Source organism: Rhamphochromis longiceps, linkage group LG10, assembly GCF_057381845.1.
Source record: "Rhamphochromis longiceps isolate RC_006_pf linkage group LG10, R_longiceps_female_GT1.1, whole genome shotgun sequence".
Lineage (NCBI taxonomy): Eukaryota > Metazoa > Chordata > Actinopteri > Cichliformes > Cichlidae > Rhamphochromis > Rhamphochromis longiceps.
In genome coordinates, this window is record NC_140566.1 from 1337627 (window position 1) to 1356707 (window position 19081).

A 19081-nucleotide genomic window follows, 5' to 3' on the forward strand; every position below is an offset into this window, starting at 1 on the left:
CAGCAGAAATACAGGAAAGAGGAGGAACCATCATGGAAGGACAGGCCCCTGCACGGTATGTACCACCGGCAGATAGAGGAGGTGGCTGAAATCCTACCAGTGGCTGGACAAAGCTGGACTGAAAGACAGCACAGAGGCACTAATCATGGCAGCACAAGAACAAGCTCTGAGTACAAGATCCATAGAGGCTGGGGTCTATCACACCAGGCAAGACCCCAGGTGCAGGCTGTGTAAAGATGCCCCAGAGACAATCCAGCACATAACAGCAGGGTGCAAGATGCTAGCAGGCAGGGCATACATGGAACGCCATAACCAAGTGGCATGCATAGTGTACAGGAACATCTGTGCCGAATATAACCTGGAAGTCCCGAGGTCAAAATGGGAGACGCCCCCAAGGAGAATGACCGAGCTAAGATTCGGTGGGACTTGCAGATATAGACGGACAATATAGTGGTGGCTAACCAACCGGACATAGTAGTGTTGGACAAGCAGAGGAAGGTGGACATCGTGATAGACATTGTGAAAGTGAATGAAAGCAACATCAGGAAGAAGGAACACGAGAAGCTTGAGAAATACCAAGGTCTCAGAGAAGAGCTGGAGAAGATGTGGAGGGTGAAGGTAACAGTGGTCCCAGTGGTAATCGGAGCACTAGGGGTGAGTGGGGAATTTGTATATTTTTCTTGTCTTTTTTCTCATCTTGTCTGTTCTGGTAAATAATCTCTTAAAATCCAGAATAATCTTCTTTGTCTTTGTGGTGTTCAGAGCCGGTTGATATAGGCTCTGAACACAGGAATAATTAAAGCATGGGATGAAAGCCTATCTCAGAGAGAGGTTGAAAATTCTGGTGAAGACTGTGAACACAGTCCCTAAAAAATCTGATACTGTCAAGTCCAGATGTTTTCCTGGCACCAACCCCTCTTAACATCCACTTTACATCCTGAACCTGTACAGTCAATGGTTGGGAGCTCAAAACTGGGACTTGGAAGGTGTTAATGGTTGAGACAGAATAGTGGATTACGGGGGAGGTGTCTCAAAGCGTGAGAAGCTCCTTTGCTAAGTGTGATGCTCGTGTCCATGACTGTGTTGGTCTGCCTCCTGAAGTTGACAATACGCTGGATACCCTACCAAAGGTTATTATGGGAGAGTTGATTTTCTATGCTCCAATTTTCCTGATTCCGCTCTTCAGGTCAGCTCTGGCAGCACTATATACTTCCCTGAAAGTGGAATTGTGGGCTTTGGGGACACGTTTGACAGCTTACAGGACCTTTGATTGGGAAACACACATTTTTCTGCTGCTACATTTCCCACACAGAAGTTGATGGATAGAACAGCTTCTGTATGAACAGTCAAGTCCTTATTGCCAAAGACACTTGACTCAGAGGAATTGTGCTGCTTCTGTGTATACGTCTGTGGATGTATTCAGGGGAGAGGATCACAGAGAAGTGGTCAGACCGGCCTCTGTGTGGGAGATAACACACTCTGTGTTTTATGCTTGTATAAACTTGAGCCAAAGTGTTTTCCCCTCTGGTCACACATCTTACATGCTGGTAAAATCTAGGCAGGACAGACTCTAAGTTTGCCTGATTAAAATCACCTGCAGTAATATGTGTGCCGTTGGGTCCACTGTAGTAGTGTTTGTATGGTGTCTGCCAATAATAAGAGAGATGTGCTAGTGTTAGCATTGACTGGAATGTACAAAGCTGTCATTTGTCAGCATTTTGAGTTTAACTTTGTAGTCTTGATTCTTTCCTTGGCATTATGAAGAAGATAAAAGTTCAAGTTTTATATGGTTTAATCTTGGTTTTAGTTCTTTTTATGTCTTTGAGTTTACTTTCTGTTTCTGGTTGATGGTTTCTTGTCAATTAGGTTCCTTTTGTGTCTTATCCCAGTGTCTCCTGTGAGAGTCTGTTGTGTCTGTTTGTTTGTTTCTCCTGACTCTGCTTTTCCTGTTTTATTTTGATAGTCCCTGTCTCATGTGCCTTGGGTTCAGTTTTGTTCCCCCTGTCTAAATTTTTGGACAGATTTCGCTTTCCCTATCATAAAGGATGGTCAAGTGTATCCTATGCTAAAGGAAGCACTCAAGCTTCATTATCGTGTCGTCCCTCAATATTGTTCTCCCTTGTTCCCTGGTTTTCTCTACGATCCTACTTTGTATTCCTGGTCCACTACATCTAAATGCTTTCTATTTAGCAGTCACACACAGTATGTTGCCCCAGGATACTTACCGGCCTTTTAAACTTATATATAAGTTCACCAGGGAGAATATGAAAAATAAAAAGTCTAGCCTTCTTAGGCTGTGAAATTTCCACCAGTAATGGGGGACATATGAAGTCAGTGTGTACAGTAAACACTGACTAATATTTAAGGTTAGATTCCCATCATCCACTGGAGCATATAGTGTCATCAGGACACTACAACACAGAGCAAACAGCTTCCCCACAGACACAGCAGCCATGGAAGTGGAGGAACGTTATATCAAAAAGTCCCTGAGTAAATCTAATTATCATAGATGGACATTTGTCAAAGTTGGGAAAGCACCTAAAAAAATCTCCAAGCACTCTAGGAGTAAAGGACAGCTGCTGCCTAAGCAAAAATCCTTAATGATCCCTTCAGTGTCAGGAGTATCGGAATAGCTGAGAAGCATTTTCTCAAAAGGCAGCACCTCTGCTGTTTTCAAACCTCAAACAACACTACCACAAAAATTGGTACCCTGGCACAAGCCTTTAAGCCTTTAAGATAGCTACAAGAGTGCCAAAAGGTGGATTTTGTCACTTTTGACTGTTGTTCATTCAGGACAGTAAACCTGAGCTTCAGGTGATTGGGGGAGATCAAGACTGTCTTCCTCTTTTTTTAAATTGCAAACTGTGGTCCAGTTGTTAGCAGAGGGAGGGAAGGCAAAGGACTGTAACTTCGAGAGATGCTGGTTTGGCAAAGGACTCATTGGATTGAGTTTCCTGGACACAATTTCCCTGAACAATGGATTGACATAGGATCATGATCCTTTAAGCCTGGAAGCTAGTAACAATAGTAACAAGTTCAGGGTTGTTGTTTTTTTGAGGTGTAAAGATAATGATACATCATCCTTTAGACTGGATTTACTCCATTATTCTGCCCCATGTATATCCATCATGTATTTAATGAGCTGTATGTCTTCTTCTGAAATCCCCACCTTCCGTTGCTACATAAAACAAAGTAGCGATGGTTTAGAAAATGTAGTTTTCTCTGGTCCCCTTCCCAATCAGACCAGGAGTGACATGTTTAGCTGGATGTTCTCCTTAAATGATTAAAGTGTGATTAAAATGGCGCCGGTGAGGTCGGCTGCCGTGCTGGATGCTCTGCCCTAACTTCTCCACTTTTTCGTCACTTTTTGCTATATCTGCGATAATCTTGCATGGGCATCATGCAAAACACACAAATCTGCTACAGTAGAGACACTTTGGTTTCTATTGGTCTGCAGTACACGAACATTTCACCATGTTTAACTCCGGACCCAACCTGGCCAAAGGAGATCCTGAGAGAGAACAAAGGACGCGACCCTAAGCGACGGCCTCGAGGTAAAAGAGCCGGCATCAGGAACAGGCTACGGGCTCGCGCACACCGCGCACCCATGCCCAGTATCCTGCTAGCCAATGTTCAATCCATCGAGAACAAGCTTGATGACCTCAGAGCCAGAATCAAGTTCCAGAGAGACATTCGGGACTGCAACCTCCTCTGCTTCACCGAGACTTGGCTGAACCCAGCGATACCAGACCACGCCGTGCAGCCGACGGGGTTCTTTTCGGTTTACCACATGGACAGGACAATGGAGTCGGGGAAGAAAAGAGGTGGTGGAGTGTGTTTGATGGTGAACAACAGATGGTGCGACAGCACAAACATCTCCCCACTCACACGCTCTTGCTCGCCCAATCTGGAGCTTTTGATCGTTAAGTGTCGCCCTTTCTATCTCCCTCGGGAATTCACTGCGGTCATTGCCTGCACTGTTTACATTCCGCCTCACGCGGACTCGGACACTGCCTTATGTGAGCTACATGAGGCTCTCACACATCAACAAACACTTCACCGAGATGCCGCACTCATTGTTATGGGAGATTTTAACAGAGTGAATCTCAAACGGACATTTCACAACCTTCACCAGCACATCAACTGCCCCACCCGGGGCACGAGGACATTAGACCACTGCTACACCCCGTTCAAGAACTGTTACAAGGCTCAACCCCTGCCGGCATTTGGAAAATCAGACCATTCCGCCATCTTCCTCATACCTGCTTACAAACAAAGGCTAAAGCAGCAACCACCAATCAGGAGGGAGGTCGCTCGCTGGACGGACCAATCGGTGGCCGCGCTGCAGGACGCACTGGATGACGCAGACTGGGACATGTTTCGGCGCAGCTCTGATGACATCAACATGTTTACGGAAGCGGTTGTGGGATTTATCGGGAAACTAGCGGACGACACAGCAGAAAGAACTATCATCCGAACGTTTCCCAACCAGAAGCCGTGGGTGGATAAAAACATCCGCGACGCTCTGAGATCACGCACCGCTGCCTACAATGAAGGGCTTGTCTCCGGTAATATGGACCTATACAAGGCTGCGTCCTACAACGTGCGCAGCGCGGTCCGAAAGGCAAAGCGGAGCTACGGGGAAAAACTAGAGTCACAGCTACGACAGTGCGACTCTAGGAGCCTGTGGAAAGGACTGCGGACTATAACGGACTATAAACGACCAGCTTCTTCAATGATGAATGCCGATGCTTCACTGGCTGATGAGCTGAACACGTTTTATGCTCGCTTCGACGCCGCAGCAATTAAAACAACAAACGGCTGCGCGCACTCGGAGTGCACCAGTGAAGAAAATGCATTCGTCATCACAGAGCATGCCGTGAGGAACACCTTCAGGAGGGTGAACACCAGGAAGGCAGCAGGACCAGATGCAATCCCTGGCCGGGTCCTTAGAGCCTGCGCTGATCAACTAGCACCGGTGTTCACGGAGATCTTCAACCTCTCCCTGGCCCAAGCTGTGGTTCCCACGTGCTTCAAACGGTCCATTATTGTCCCTGTTCCAAAGAAACAACAGCCCGCTTGCCACAATGACTACCGTCCAGTAGCACTGACTTCAATTGTGATGAAGTGTTTTGAAAGACTGATGAGAGATCACATCACTTCTTCACTTCCTCCCACCATCGACTCACTTCAGTTTGCTTACCGGACTAATCGTTCCACAGACGATGCCATATCTCACCTGCTCCACACATCCCTGAGTCACCTGGACACTGGCAGAGGGAATTATGTTAGGATGCTGTTCGTGGACTACAGTTCAGCATTCAACACAATAATTCCCTCTAAGCTTTTCACCAAGTTGACGGATCTAGGACTCAGCTCATCACTGTGTCAGTGGATCCTCAACTTCCTCACAGACAGACCCCAATCAGTGAGGGTGGGAAAACAAGTCTCCCCCTCCATCTCACTCAGCACTGGAGTGCCTCAGGGCTGTGTTTTAAGCCCCCTGCTGTACTCACTGTACACTTATGACTGTGTAGCCACATCCGACACCACCTCCATTGTCAAGTTTGCTGACGACACTGCTGTTGTGGGCCTGATCTCCGACAACATCGAGACGGCCTACCTGGAGGAGATTAGGAACCTGGAGACCTGGTGCCAGGAGAATAACCTCCTCCTAAACATCAGCAAGACTAAGGAGCTGATCGTGGACTTCACTACAAAGCAGGCGAGGAATTACAAACCCCTCATCATCAGTGGCACGCCAGTGGAGAGAGTGGACAGTTTCCGATACCTGGGTGTCCACATCACTCAGGACCTGTCATGGTCCTGTCACATAAACACCCTGGTTAAGAAAGCCCGTCAGCGTCTCTTCTTCCTCAGAAGACTTAGAGACTTCCATCTGCCACTGAAGGTGCTCAAGAACTTCTACTCCTGCACCATCGAGAGCGTCCTGACGTCAAACATCTGCACCTGGTTTGGGAACAGCACCAAGCAGGATAGACGAGATCTGCAAAGGGTGGTGCGCTCGGCAGAACGCATCATTCAATCAGAGCTCCCTGACCTGCTGTCCATCTACACCAAGCGGTGCAAGTCCAAAGCTAGGAAGATTATGATGGACCTCTCCCATCCCAACAATGGACTCTTCTCACTGTTGAGGGCTGGGAAGCGCTTCCGCTCCCTTAAGGCCAAAACAGAGAGAATGAGGAGGAGCTTCTTCCCACAGGTTATTCGGGCCCTGAACCAGGTGTAGACTGGACTCTCCCAAACACGTCACTATAAGACTGGACTCTCACACACGTCACCACACGCACCACCACACATTTCCTATAATCCTATAATTCCTATAATTTATAATCCTTATCTTTATAATCTCTTCTGCTATTTGCACATTCTTTACTGTAAATTCCTAAGTTAATTTGTAAATTTTTGTAGTAAATTGTAAATATTGTAGAACTTTTCTTCTGTCATTTAATGGTCGGGCATTGTACAGCTACAAGCATTTCACCCCCATGTCATACTGTGTATGGTTGTGTGTGTGTGACAAATAAAATTTGAATTTGAATTTGAATTTGAATTTGAAATTGTCTGAGTGGTGTCCAAAAAACGATGTGGGCTTCATAGATAATTGGGAAACCTTCTGGAGGAAACCTGGTCTTGTTAGGAGAGACGGCATCCATCCCACTTTGGATGGAGCAGCTCTCATTTCTGGAAATCTGGTCAAATTTATTAAACCCCCCAAAACGCCTCTCTGCAGCTTCTCTCCTCCTGCTACCCCCCCAAAAACCCATCTCCATAGAGACTGTGTCAGCTTCCAAACAGACAAAAAACAAACTAAAAACCAGCAACAAACAACTTAAACATAAACAATTACAAAGAAAGAACAATACAGTATCCACATCTGAACCAAAGAGTAAAACAGTGAAATGTGGATTATTAAATATTAGGTCTCTCTCCTCCAAGTCTCTGTTAGTACATGACTTAATAATTGATCAACAAATTGATTTACTCTGCCTTACAGAAACCTGGTTGCAGCAGGATGATTATGTTAGTTTAAATGAATCAACACCCCCGAGTCATTCTAACTACCAGAAACCTCGAAGCACAGGCCGAGGGGGAGGTGTGGCAGCAATTTCTCACACCAGCCTATTAATTAATGAAAGACCAAGACAGACTTTTAATTCATTTGAAAGCCTGATGCTTAGCCTCGTCCACCCCAGCTGTAAACTCAGAAACCTGTCTTGTTATCATCTATCGTCCACCTGGTCCTTACACAGAGTTTCTGTCTGATTTCTCAGACTTTATATCTAATTTAGTTCTGAGCTCAGATAAAATAATTATTGTGGGTGATTTTAACATTCGTGTAGATGCTAAAAATGACAGCCTCAACATGGCATTTAATCTGTTATTGGACTCAACCTGGTTCTGCTGGAGGTTTCTTCCTGTTAAAAGAGAGTTTTTCCTCCCCACTGTCACCAAAGTGCTGCTCATAGGGGGTCATATGATTGTTGGGGTTTTCTCTGTATCTATTACTTTAGGGTCTACCTTATAATGAAAAGCACCTTGAGGCGACTGTTGTTGTGATTTAGTGCTGTATGAATAAAAGTGAATTGAACTGAATTCAATGGAAATGTGACTTTAATTCTGCAACATTAATTATTTTGATTTTAATTTAAATGTGTAAAACTAAATATTAGTGCTGTCAATAGATAAAAAAAATTAACTAATTAATCTCACAATTTTAATCGCAATGAATCGCAGTTACTTGATCAAAAGCCTGGTTGCAATTACATTTTTTCAACTTTATATTTAAGCTTGTAACATACATTTATGCAATATAATGAAGTATAAACACAAAGAATGTTAAATGCTTAAATTCAAAGAGAATTTGAATAGTTTTCTTCAGTCTTTTAGCACAGGCTTTCTCCTGTGAAATGCAACTTAAAAAAAAAAAACCTAATAGGTAAGTATAAACTAATATATAATTATATCAAACTGCTGTCAAACAAAATATTTAAAATGTCTAATCAGATTCATCACAGGGTTACTTTGGATTAATTTTGATTAATCACGATTAAATATAATTTTTATTCAATATTAATCACATTTCATTTTGCATGAGCAGACTCGAGAAAAGCAGCTTGTTGCAATCCACTTGGCGATTGCGTCAGTCAATATGTCCGAGGTCGACTTACTGAGTCCGCGATGCTCCGTGAGTGGTTTGTCCAAGCTGGGTGACGCGTTAGCTAAAGTGCTAGCAGCATCCTGGCTAACGTATGCTTCGCGTCAATGTGATATTTTAAGCAGGAAGTGCTTCAGTGAAAATTCCTTCTTGCACAACATGCATAAGACTTTATGTTGGTCGACTGTTCCGTCTTCTTGGTTTTTTAATACTCAAATTTCCCGTCGAGAGGGCCGATGTGCGTTTATCATCTTCCATATTGAGTTGATTGGTTCAGCTGCCCGTCACTACCAGATCAACTGCCCATTTGCGCATGTGCGAAGGTAACTCTGCTTGGCCAAACTGCCCGAAATGAGTTAACAGAAACATTTTAGGGATTTTGAGTCATTCTGTACTCCAGATGCGTTAATTGCGTTAAAAATTTTAATCGCGTTGACCATGATGGCGGATTAATTTGCGTTAACGCATTAATTTTGACAGCACTACTAAATACTTATTTTTTAAATCACTGTAGTTTTAAAAGAGATGTTTTCCATTCTTATTTGATTTCAGCTGCCAAGCTGCTTCTGCTTCCTTTTGTTTAGAAGTTTAATCATGATCCACCACTAACGTGACAGATCGGGACTATTGACCGATGGGACTGGACTCTGGGTTTTAAAGCAGCCATGCTGTTGGTTTAGCAGAGCTTTTTGTAAAGGAGATTGTCTGGATGGCAGCACATGTTCAACATGTTTAATATAAAAAGTATCTTCACAGATGTGCAAGTTTTTTGCACAGCTGGATGTTTCCCTTCCTTGTTAGCTCAGAAAACACAGGTTCAATCATTTCCACAAAGAATTAAAAAATTTGAACAGTCAAACTACAACTCAGTCTTTGCAAGTCATCTTAGTCTACAAATAGGATAAGACCCTTTAGAAGTTTTATTTTTATTTTGGATGGCAGTTTTTTTTTTATTGTAGATGCATCAAATGGCTCTTTCCTGACAGTAGTTTTCAGAGACATGCCATGACTAGATGGTTATACATGTTTATTTGATTAAATCTCTGCATTCTTTGCAAATTTAGATTTAAAAACAATGTTTTAAAATAGCTTGCAGACACAATCTTAACCCCTTCTCCTTCTTTCTTTCTGAAAGGCTTAGCCTCTATGTAATGCTATTTTTTACCCCTAATCCTCCCATGCTGCCGAATAGCCTAATTATCTGTGAGAGGTTCTGCTGGGTGTTTTCTTAATATTAGACAAATTAGCAGTCCTTTACTATCCCTTTCCTAGCTTTCGCTGGCAATGAAGGAAATTTCTGTTTCGTCATTAATTATTAATTATTTTAACAATTAAAGCAATAAAGATGAAAAACACTAGTTTTGTATTTATAGCTGTCAATTACAAATGCACATATTTAATAGATTTAATTAAAAAAATAACCTGCTAATAAACTATGACACACAGCACCTATCTGTTATCATACTGGAGCAATACTGCAGAAGAAAAAACCCACCATCCATTTGCTTTGAAAGTAAATCTAGGCCACCTGAACTATTGCACACTTTATCATTGTCCTTGGAACACACACATTTAACAAAAGTCAGCCTGTACTTGTGCAGAGCATTACAAAGAGATTCAGACTGCAACAAATAAAAACAGCTTATTTATTCAGATTTGTTTGTAAGCAGTTTGCATATTCAGTTCAATTCAGTCTATAAAAAACTGAATACAGCTGCCTCAGGATGCTTTATACTGTAAAGACCCTCAAATAGGGCTGCTATTGAGCTGTGAAGGTTTTTCATAATGAATTAAACCGCAGGTGACATCAGAATTTCTACATCAATAATTTCGGGCTTAAACATATTTTGAAACATTACTATGTGTAAATCTCTGTGGATATAGTGGCTCTTGCATACTCACTGATAAAATCTGGTCACCTCGCCTCAGTTCTCCACTCAAGTCAGCGGGTCCTCCCGCAAGGATGAAGGAGACAAAGATGCCCTCACCATCTTCACCACCTACGATGTTGAAGCCCAAGCCCGTGGTACTCTTGTGGAGCACTACCTTCCTGGGTTCCCTGTGCAGACAGTTTAAATAATACATAAGCTCAGGGGAGTCAGTAGGTCTCAGCATCTTCAGCTCAGAAAGAAGACTAAAAGGTGGACAACAATTGCACAATTGCTCGAGTAAAGCTTTGTGCAGACACTGAAGCTCAGTGACTGCCAGAGCTCCACAGGGGGATAGTGCTCTACTTAGATCACTTGTCCCAATTTAGCGCTGACGAAAAAGGAGCCTCATCATATTACACACTTTCACACACTGGTTTGCTTGCTCTTTTGCTCCATCTGTCACAAACTTACAGACACTTGAATATACTAATGTATCTCAAAATATTTGAAGATTATGAGTACTGAATCTAAGGAGCTTGGAAAGAAAAGTGTCTGGACTTCTTTAAGTGGCTTGAAGATGTTTCACCTCTCATCCGAGAAGCTTCTTCAGTTCTAGTTCTAGTCCAGACGCTTTTCTTTCCAAGCTCCTTAGACTACGATGACCTGGATGACTGACAACCTTCACAGACATGAACACTGAATATTGACAGTTGTCAAAATGATCATCGTTAATACCCTTCACAGGTATGGTAATCCACAGAAGGTCGTTGCTGAAAATTTTGGCTGTCTACAGAGTGCTGTATCAAAGCTTATTATTATAAAGTTAAAGTTGAGGGAAAACGTAGGAAAACGTGCACATTATTAATTGATCACAACCAGTTCAAGAAACTGGCAGGTCTGTGTTAACACAGCTGAGAGAGTAAAAGGTCTAAACATCCAGCTTTATGTGATTATAAATGTGATTAAAAGTGAGACCTTCTTATGTGATGAGAATGATTTTAAATTATATTCTGGTTTTAGCAGAAAACCAAATAGGACAAGCCAGTATAGGAGAAGTATATGCTCTATTTCTAGCCCTAGTCAATATTCTTGGGGCAGCATTTAGGAACTGCTACTGCGCAAGTGAAAGTAAGCATTCTGCACATTTGTTTATTATGCATATTCAGGGACATATCCTGGTCAGAAACGACTCTGCACGTTATGTCTTTAAGACATTCCTGCAGTTTAACTCATTGGTGTGTGTTATCTGGCTTCATGGACAGATAGAGCTGGGTGTCATCTGCATAGCAGTGTAAATGTATGCTATGTCTTCTAATGATGCTGCCTAAGGGAAGCATGTATAATGTAAACAGAATTGGTCCTAGCACTGAACCCTGTGGAACTCCATAATTAACCTCAGTGTGTGAAGAGGACTCTCCATTTACATGCACAAACTGGAGTCTATTAGATAGATATGATACAAACCACTGCAGTGCAGTACCTGTGATACCTACAGCATGTTCTAATCGCTCTAATAGGATATTATGGTCGACAGTATCGAACGCTGCACTGAGGTCTAGCAGGACAAGCACAGAGATGAGTCCACTGTCAGAGGCCATAAGAAGATCATTTGTAACCTTCACTAAAGCTGTTTCTGTGCTGTGATGAGCTCTGAAACCTGACTGAAACTTTTCAAATAAGCCATTCCTCTGCAGATGATCTGTTAGCTGTTTGACAACTACTCTTTCAAGGATGTTTGATATAAAGGAAGGTTGGAGATTGGCCTATAATTAGCTAAGACTGCTGGGTCTAGAGATGCTTTTTGAGTAAAGGTTTAACTACAGCCAGCTTGAAGGCCTGTGGTACATATCCATTTGAGAGAATTTGATTCAATTCAGTTTTATTTATATAGCTTATTGTAAAGCTCCAAATTGCAACATTTTGAGAGAAGCCAGTTGAGTCTAATAACAGATTAAATGCTTTGTTGACTAAATCAGCATTATCCAGAACCAACAGTTTCTCTGTTACTATCAATAACTCGCCGGTCTCCGTTTCTTCCTCTGTGAAAACTCTGGGTGTCATCCTCGACAGTACTTGTACACAGTAGTTGTACACATTTAAGGCTATTCATCATCTCTCCCCTCCATATCTCTCTGTTCTGGTTCAGATCACCGCCCCATCTCTGTGTCTCAGATCTTCTTCTTCTCTTTCTCTCTCTGTCCCCTCTCTTCGTCTTGCCACCATGGGGAGCAGGGCTTTCAGCTGCTCAGCTCCTCGACTCTGGAATTCCCGACCTCCTGATTTAAGAAATCTCACTTCCTTCTCTCTCTTTAAGTCCCAACTCAAAACTCACTTGTTCATAACAGCTTATCCCACATAACCTCTCCACTCTGCTATTTACAGTGGCTTGCAAAAGTATTCGGCCCCCTTGAACTTTCCCACATTTTGTCACATTACAGCCACAAACATGAATCAATGTTATTGGAATTCCACATGAAAGACCAACACAAAGTGGTGCACACGTGAGAAGTGGAACGAAAATCAGACATGATTCCAAACATTTGTTACAAATAAATAACTGCAAAGTGGGGTGTGTGTAATTATTCAGCCCCCTTTGGTCTGAGTGCAGTCAGTTGCACATAGACGTTGCCTGATGAGTGCTAATGACTAAACAGAGTGCACCTGTGTGTAATCTAATGTCAGTACAGATACAGCTGCTCTGTGACGGCCTCAGAGGTTGTCTGAGAGAATATTGGGAGCAACAACACCATGAAGTCCAAAGAACACAGCAGACAGGTCAGGCATAAAGTTACTGAGAAATGTAAAGCAGGCTTAGGCTACACAAAGATTTCCCAAGCCTTGAACATCCCACGGAGCACTGTTCAAGCCATCATTCAGAAATGGAAGGAGTATGGCACAACTGTAAACCTACCAAGACAAGGTCGTCCTCCTAAACTCACAGGCCGAACAAGGAGAGCGCTGATCAGAAATGCAGCCAAGAGGCCCATGGTGACTCTGGACGAGCTGCAGAGATCTACAGCTCAGGTGGGGGAATCTGTCCACAGGACAACTATTAGTCGTGCACTGCACAAAGTTGGCCTTTATGGAAGAGTGGCAAGAAGAAAGCCATTGTTAACAGAAAACCATAAGAAGTCCTGTTTGCAGTTTGCCACAAGCCATGTGGGGGACACAGCAAACATGTGGAGGAAGCTGCTCTGGTCAGATGAGACCAAAATGCAAAACGCTATGTGTGGAGGAAAACTAACACTGCACATCACTCTGAACACACCATCCCCACTGTCAAATATGGTGGTGGCAGCATCATGCTCTGGGGGGGGCTTCTCTTCAGCAGGGACAGGGAAGCTGGTCAGAGTTGATGGGAAGATGGATGGAGCCAAATACAGGGCAATCTTGGAAGAAAACCTGTTGGAGTCTGCAAAAGACTTGAGACTGGGGCGGAGGTTCAGCTTCCAGCAGGACAACGACCCTAAACATAAAGCCAGGGCAACAATGGGATGGTTTAAAACAAAACACATCCATGTGTTAGACTGGCCCAGTCAAAGTCCAGATCTAAATCCAATCCAGAATCTGTGGCAAGATCTGAAAACTGCTGTTCACAAACGCTGTGCATCTAATCTGACTGAGCTGGAGCTGTTTCAAAGAAGAATGGGCAAAGATTTCAGTCTGTAGATGTGCAAAGCTGGTAGAGACAGACCCTAAAAGACTGGCAGCTGGAACTGCAGCTGGTTCTACAAAGTATTGACTCAGGGGCTGAATAATTACACACACCCCACTTTGCAGTTATTTATTTGTAAAAATGTTTGGAATCATGTCTGATTTTCGTTCCACTTCTCACGTGTGCACCACTTTGTGTTGGTCTTTCACGTGGAATTACAATAACATTGATTCATGTTTGTGGCTGTAATGTGACAAAATGTGGGAAAGTTCAAGGGGGTCGAATACTTTTGCAACCACTGTAAATTTGTTTTATGTCTTATGCTTGTATGATTATGTAAACTGCTTGCTTTTATGCTGCTTTTATTATTCTGCTGTGTACAGTGTCCTTGAGTATTTTGAAAGGCACTTTCAAATAAAATGTATTATTATTATTATTATTATTGAGGCTGTCATTTTTAACATCTAGATGGATGTTAAAATCACCCACAATTATCTGAGCCGAGCACTAAATCAGATAAAAGTCTGAGAAATCAGACAGAAACTCAGGTGGGCAACAGAATAAAACTGTTTGACTTTTACAGCTAGGGTGGGTGAGGCTAAGCATCAGGGTTTCAAATTAATTACATCTCTGTCTGGGTTTTTGGTTGAATAAGAAGGTGCAGTGAAAAATTGCTGCCACACCCTCTCCTCGGCCTGTGCCTCAGGGATTCTGATAGTTACTATGACTCAGGAGTGTTTATTCATTTAAACTAACATAATCATTTTGCTCTAACCAGGTTTCTGTAAAGCAGAGTAAATCAATATGTTAATCGATTATTAATTCATGTACAAAAAGAGACCTAATGGTTAATAATCCACAGTTTGCTGTTTTACCCTTTGGTGCACTTGATGATACTAGATTGTTCTTTCTTTGTAATTTTTAATTTTAAAGCATTTCTTGATGATTTTCTTTGGTGGTCTAGGACAGACACAGTCTTTATGTGGAATGGGGTTTAGGGGAAATAACAGGAGTTAATCTATGGTGCTGCTTCCAGGTCCCAACTCTGGATAGTCATTTTGGGTAATTTAATAAATCTAGATTAGATTAGATTAGATAGAACTTTATTAATCCCTTGGGTGGGTTCCTCTGGGAAATTCGATTTCCAAAAAAGCACAGCACCGACAGAAGTTACAGAGTTACAGAATATTATATATATATATATATATATATATATATATATATATATATATACACACACACACACATATATATAAATACAGAGACAATATAAATAAAATATACGAAGGGGATAAATAGAATAAATAGGAATAAAAATAAAAATACAAGTGAATTGCACATTTCAAGTATTGAGTCTATTGCACTGTTGACTATTTACAAAAAGTATTGCACAAAAGGTATTGTACAGTGAGGTGAAGAGGCACTACAGCTTAGTTGTTCCCCCCTCCTTTGTCCTCCTGTTTCCCCTCCCTCTCCCCTCCAGGGAGGAGTTAAACAGTCTGATGGCGTGTGGGACAAAGGAGTTTTTAAGTTTTAAATCTGGCCAGAAACGAGAGCTGCACCATTCATAGTGCAATGGATTCCTTTCTCCTAACATCAATAATCTATAAAGCCAGACAACCAGCAACTTAAGGAGAACATGCAGCGAAAGAAAAGTCTGACATTGTTTCCGGAAAGGTTACACACGATTCAGTATTCATGTTAGTGAACTCAGATTGATGGAACCATGTGTCACTACTGCTTGAATGATGATTTTCTGTCATTTGCCTTCATCTTCATTGCTGCTCTGGCCCCTGGAACACAATTCACTATGGACACATCTCCAGTTCAGTGACTCTGACCTCCACCAGTGATAATGGGCTTCATTTAGTACAGTATCAGCAATTACTAAAGGAGTAACTACACATCCTACATACTGAGCAGAAAGAGCAGGGACAGGTTTAGAGGCCATGCAGAGGGAAACACTATGACATATTGAAAACACTGTATACTTTTTACCACAAAAGCAGGGATATTATGATGTCATAGTAATTTTACCCTACCAATCAGTAGGGTAAAAGTACTCATGTGTAGCATTTATACACCTATAACAACCACACATTTTTATGCACAAAATGAATATTATCATGTTTCCTGGCAAACACCAAGCAAATAATCTATGTTGACTTTTATATTACAGAGCACGACCTAAATATTGCAGGAGATCAACAAAAATTGGCTAATTTTAAATTCAACCAGCCCCTTATTTATCATCTTTCATATACACAAGATCGACCACAGTTACTTCTCTCAGCATCATTGAGTAAATTGCTTTGACAACAGCAAGAAAAGACCAAACAATACTACAGCACTAGTTACAAAATTACAATACAGTAATTACAATCTGGAACAGATTCCAGATTTTCATCAGGATAATGATGAAATAATGAATACAGGATACATGATAGTTAGAGGAAGATCGTATTCTGACAGAATAAAATGACAAGTTGTCCATGGTTATTAGTGGAGTTTGCATAACACTGCTGCATGCAGCGTATTTCAGCCTGTTCTGCCTCTTATTTGTTTAATAGTGTTCTCTACCAAACATATTGAGCAAACATATTGGTTGAACGGTGCACTGTACAGGATATTCTCAATGACAATGTATCAATTGAAGGCTTCCAAACTGTTCGAGCTGACTGGGAAAGCTCTGCAATTGATAAGCAGTTCTTGTTAACAACATAACCTTCTGCACTAGCTCCACTGTCCCAGCTCCGACTCTCTGCTACCCAAATAACAAGCCATGGGCGACTAATGACATCAAAGACCTCCTCAATAACAAGGGGATGTTTTTCAGAGTGAGAAATAAAGTGGAGCTGAGAATGGGATTATTGAGCGGCAAGATCAGAGAAACTAAGAACAATAACAGGAGAAAGCTAGAGCAGAAACTCCAGCAAAACAGCAGAGAGGTCTGGAGTGTCATTAAGGATTCAAACCATCCAATAGAAGAGAAGCTGCTGGGGACAGAGCCAGTGACTTGAATTTGTTCTTCAACTGATTTGATACTGCAGTCAATGCTCAGCTCCTACTGACTTAACTGTGGTGAGCCTGCAGTCCACAGCCACACCACTCTCTCTCCCTTTCTCTCCTTACTGCACCTTCGCCTCCAGTGAAAAACCCGACACCTCTCCGCCACCCATCACTTTCACGTACGACCACGTTCAGAAACACTATACTCAGGTAAGTATGCATGACCAGACAGGATGAGTCCCAGCACGAGTACACACTGCAATAGTTCCACTCTCTTAATATCTCTTAATACAGAGGGGGACCTAAATTTTTACATCAAATAGATGATAACCTGCATATGTGTGTTTTCTTTTTACGTAGTTTATCCCCTGTAGAGAAGAAGTATGACAGTGATGACAAAAAACTCCTAGCCGTTAAACTAGCCCTGGAAGAATGGAGGCATTGACTCAAGAGGGCAGAGCAGTTATCACTGTAGAGGAGGGTGTAACTATTGCACTGTGCATTAGATGGAGGAGTTGTACAAGGAGATAACCACATGGAGATAACATCTGCCTTTCTGACATCACCTTAATAGAGTCCAGCTCCATCCTCACAAGATCACTGGCCTTGCGAATCCGTTTATTAAGTCTGTTGGCATTTGCAACCCTCTCTATGCAACAGCATAGAGAATGTGTACTCTGAGGTATTTATAGTCCACCACGATGTCCACATCTACCCTCTGGACTGAAAGAGGCGCCACTGGTTTCCTGGTCCTCCTCAAGTTAGGGTCAATTTTTTGTCTTTGTCACATTGAGCTGCAGGTGATTCTGCTTGCACCATGTTATAAAGGAGTCAACCACAGCCCGGTACTCTGTCTCTTCACTTTCACTGCTGCATCCAACCACAGCAGAGTCATGAGAAAACTTCTGAACATGGCAGGTTTCTTTGCAGTGGTGAAGTCTGTGGTTTAGAGGACAGCCTTTGTGGTGCCCCTGTGTTGCTGATCACCTTGTCAGACACACAATGTTGAGGACACACATATCATCAGTCTTTTAAGACTTCAGAAGTCAGTAATCCTGGGAACCACTGGGATGTCGCATCTTTGGTACAGGAACGAGGCCTGACATCTTCCACAGCACTGGGACCCTCTGCAGACTCAGACTCATCATGAACAGTTTATGAAAGACTCTATAAAGCTGGGGGGCACAGGCCTTGAAGACACAGGGACTCACCCTGTCTGGTCCAGCAGACTTGCCTGCACCCGTATGTTCTGGACACAAGAGAGGGGCTGAGCTGTCAAGTTATCACCGCCGGGTGGTGAGTTGGATCAGTTGGCGGGGGAGGATGTTGGACAAACCTGGCACATCAAATGTATACTAAGGCCAGGCAGAGGCCCCGGTCCAAATGGACCATGTTCAGCACCTCGACTGCCGGACCCCCTGACTGAATTGCAGCCGCAAGGTGGTTGGTGCCTGTTGTGGTGGTAATGCCCAAACCAAATGGTGGACACCAGAGGTGAAGGGAGCCACAAGGCTGAAGAAGGAGTCCTTCCGGGCTTGGCTAATCTGTGGGACTTCAGAGGCAGCTGATAGGTACCGACAGGCCAAAAGGAATGCGGCTCAGGCAGTGGCTGAAGCAAAAACTAGTGGTGTGAGAGGACTTCAAAGAGGCCATGGAAAAAGACTTTCGGACTGCTTTGAAGGGATCCTGGCAAACCGTCAGGTGACTCAGGAGGGGAAAGTGGTGTTCTACATGCACTGTGGTGGAGCACTGCTGACTTCAACTTTAAAATTGTCGGGTGGTGGAAGGAATACCTCAAGGACCTCCTTTATCCCACTGGCATGTCTTCTGTGGAGGAAGCAGAGTCTGGGGGCAAGGGGAAGACTCTTCTATCTCCAGAGGTTAGGTCACTGAGGCAGTTACACACCTCCTTGGCTGCAAGGTTCACCCTGAGTTCCTGTAGTCTCTGTATGTTGTAGGTCTTGACTGACACACCTCTGGAGACTTGCGTGGAGATCAGGGCGGTACGTCTGAATGGGAACCACCACCCCAGTCTGCAAATCTTTAAGAAGAGGGACTGGAGGGTGTATTCCAACTACAGGAGATCACACTCCTCAACTTTCGTGGGAACGTTTATGCCAGGGTGCTGGAAAGGAGAGTTTGTCCGTTAGTCAAATCTCGGAAACAGGAGGAACAATGTGGTTTTCGTCCTGGTCATGGATCACTGGACCAGCTCTTTATCTTCTCGAGGATACTTGAGGGCGTATGGGAGTTTGTCCAACCAGTCTACATGTGTCTTTTGGACTTGGAAAAGGCATTCAACCGTGTCTCTCGGAGTGTCAGTGGTGGGAGATGCTTCGGGAGTATGAGGTGTCTGGGACATTGCTA

The 19081-nt window shown here is 43.0% G+C and overlaps 1 protein-coding gene across 2 annotated transcripts in view; it reads right to left on the reverse strand.

Annotated features, from left to right (window-relative positions):
* The window catches only part of LOC146660094 (disks large homolog 2-like), a 178369-nt gene that overhangs the window by 24852 nt on the left and 134436 nt on the right, over nucleotides 1-19081 (reverse strand). For both annotated transcript variants that reach the window (XM_085419775.1, XM_085419776.1), the window contains one exon: nucleotides 10082-10238. In XM_085419775.1, coding sequence (XP_085275901.1) covers nucleotides 10082-10238 — 157 coding nt within the window. The remainder of the gene's footprint in view (nucleotides 1-10081; nucleotides 10239-19081) is intronic.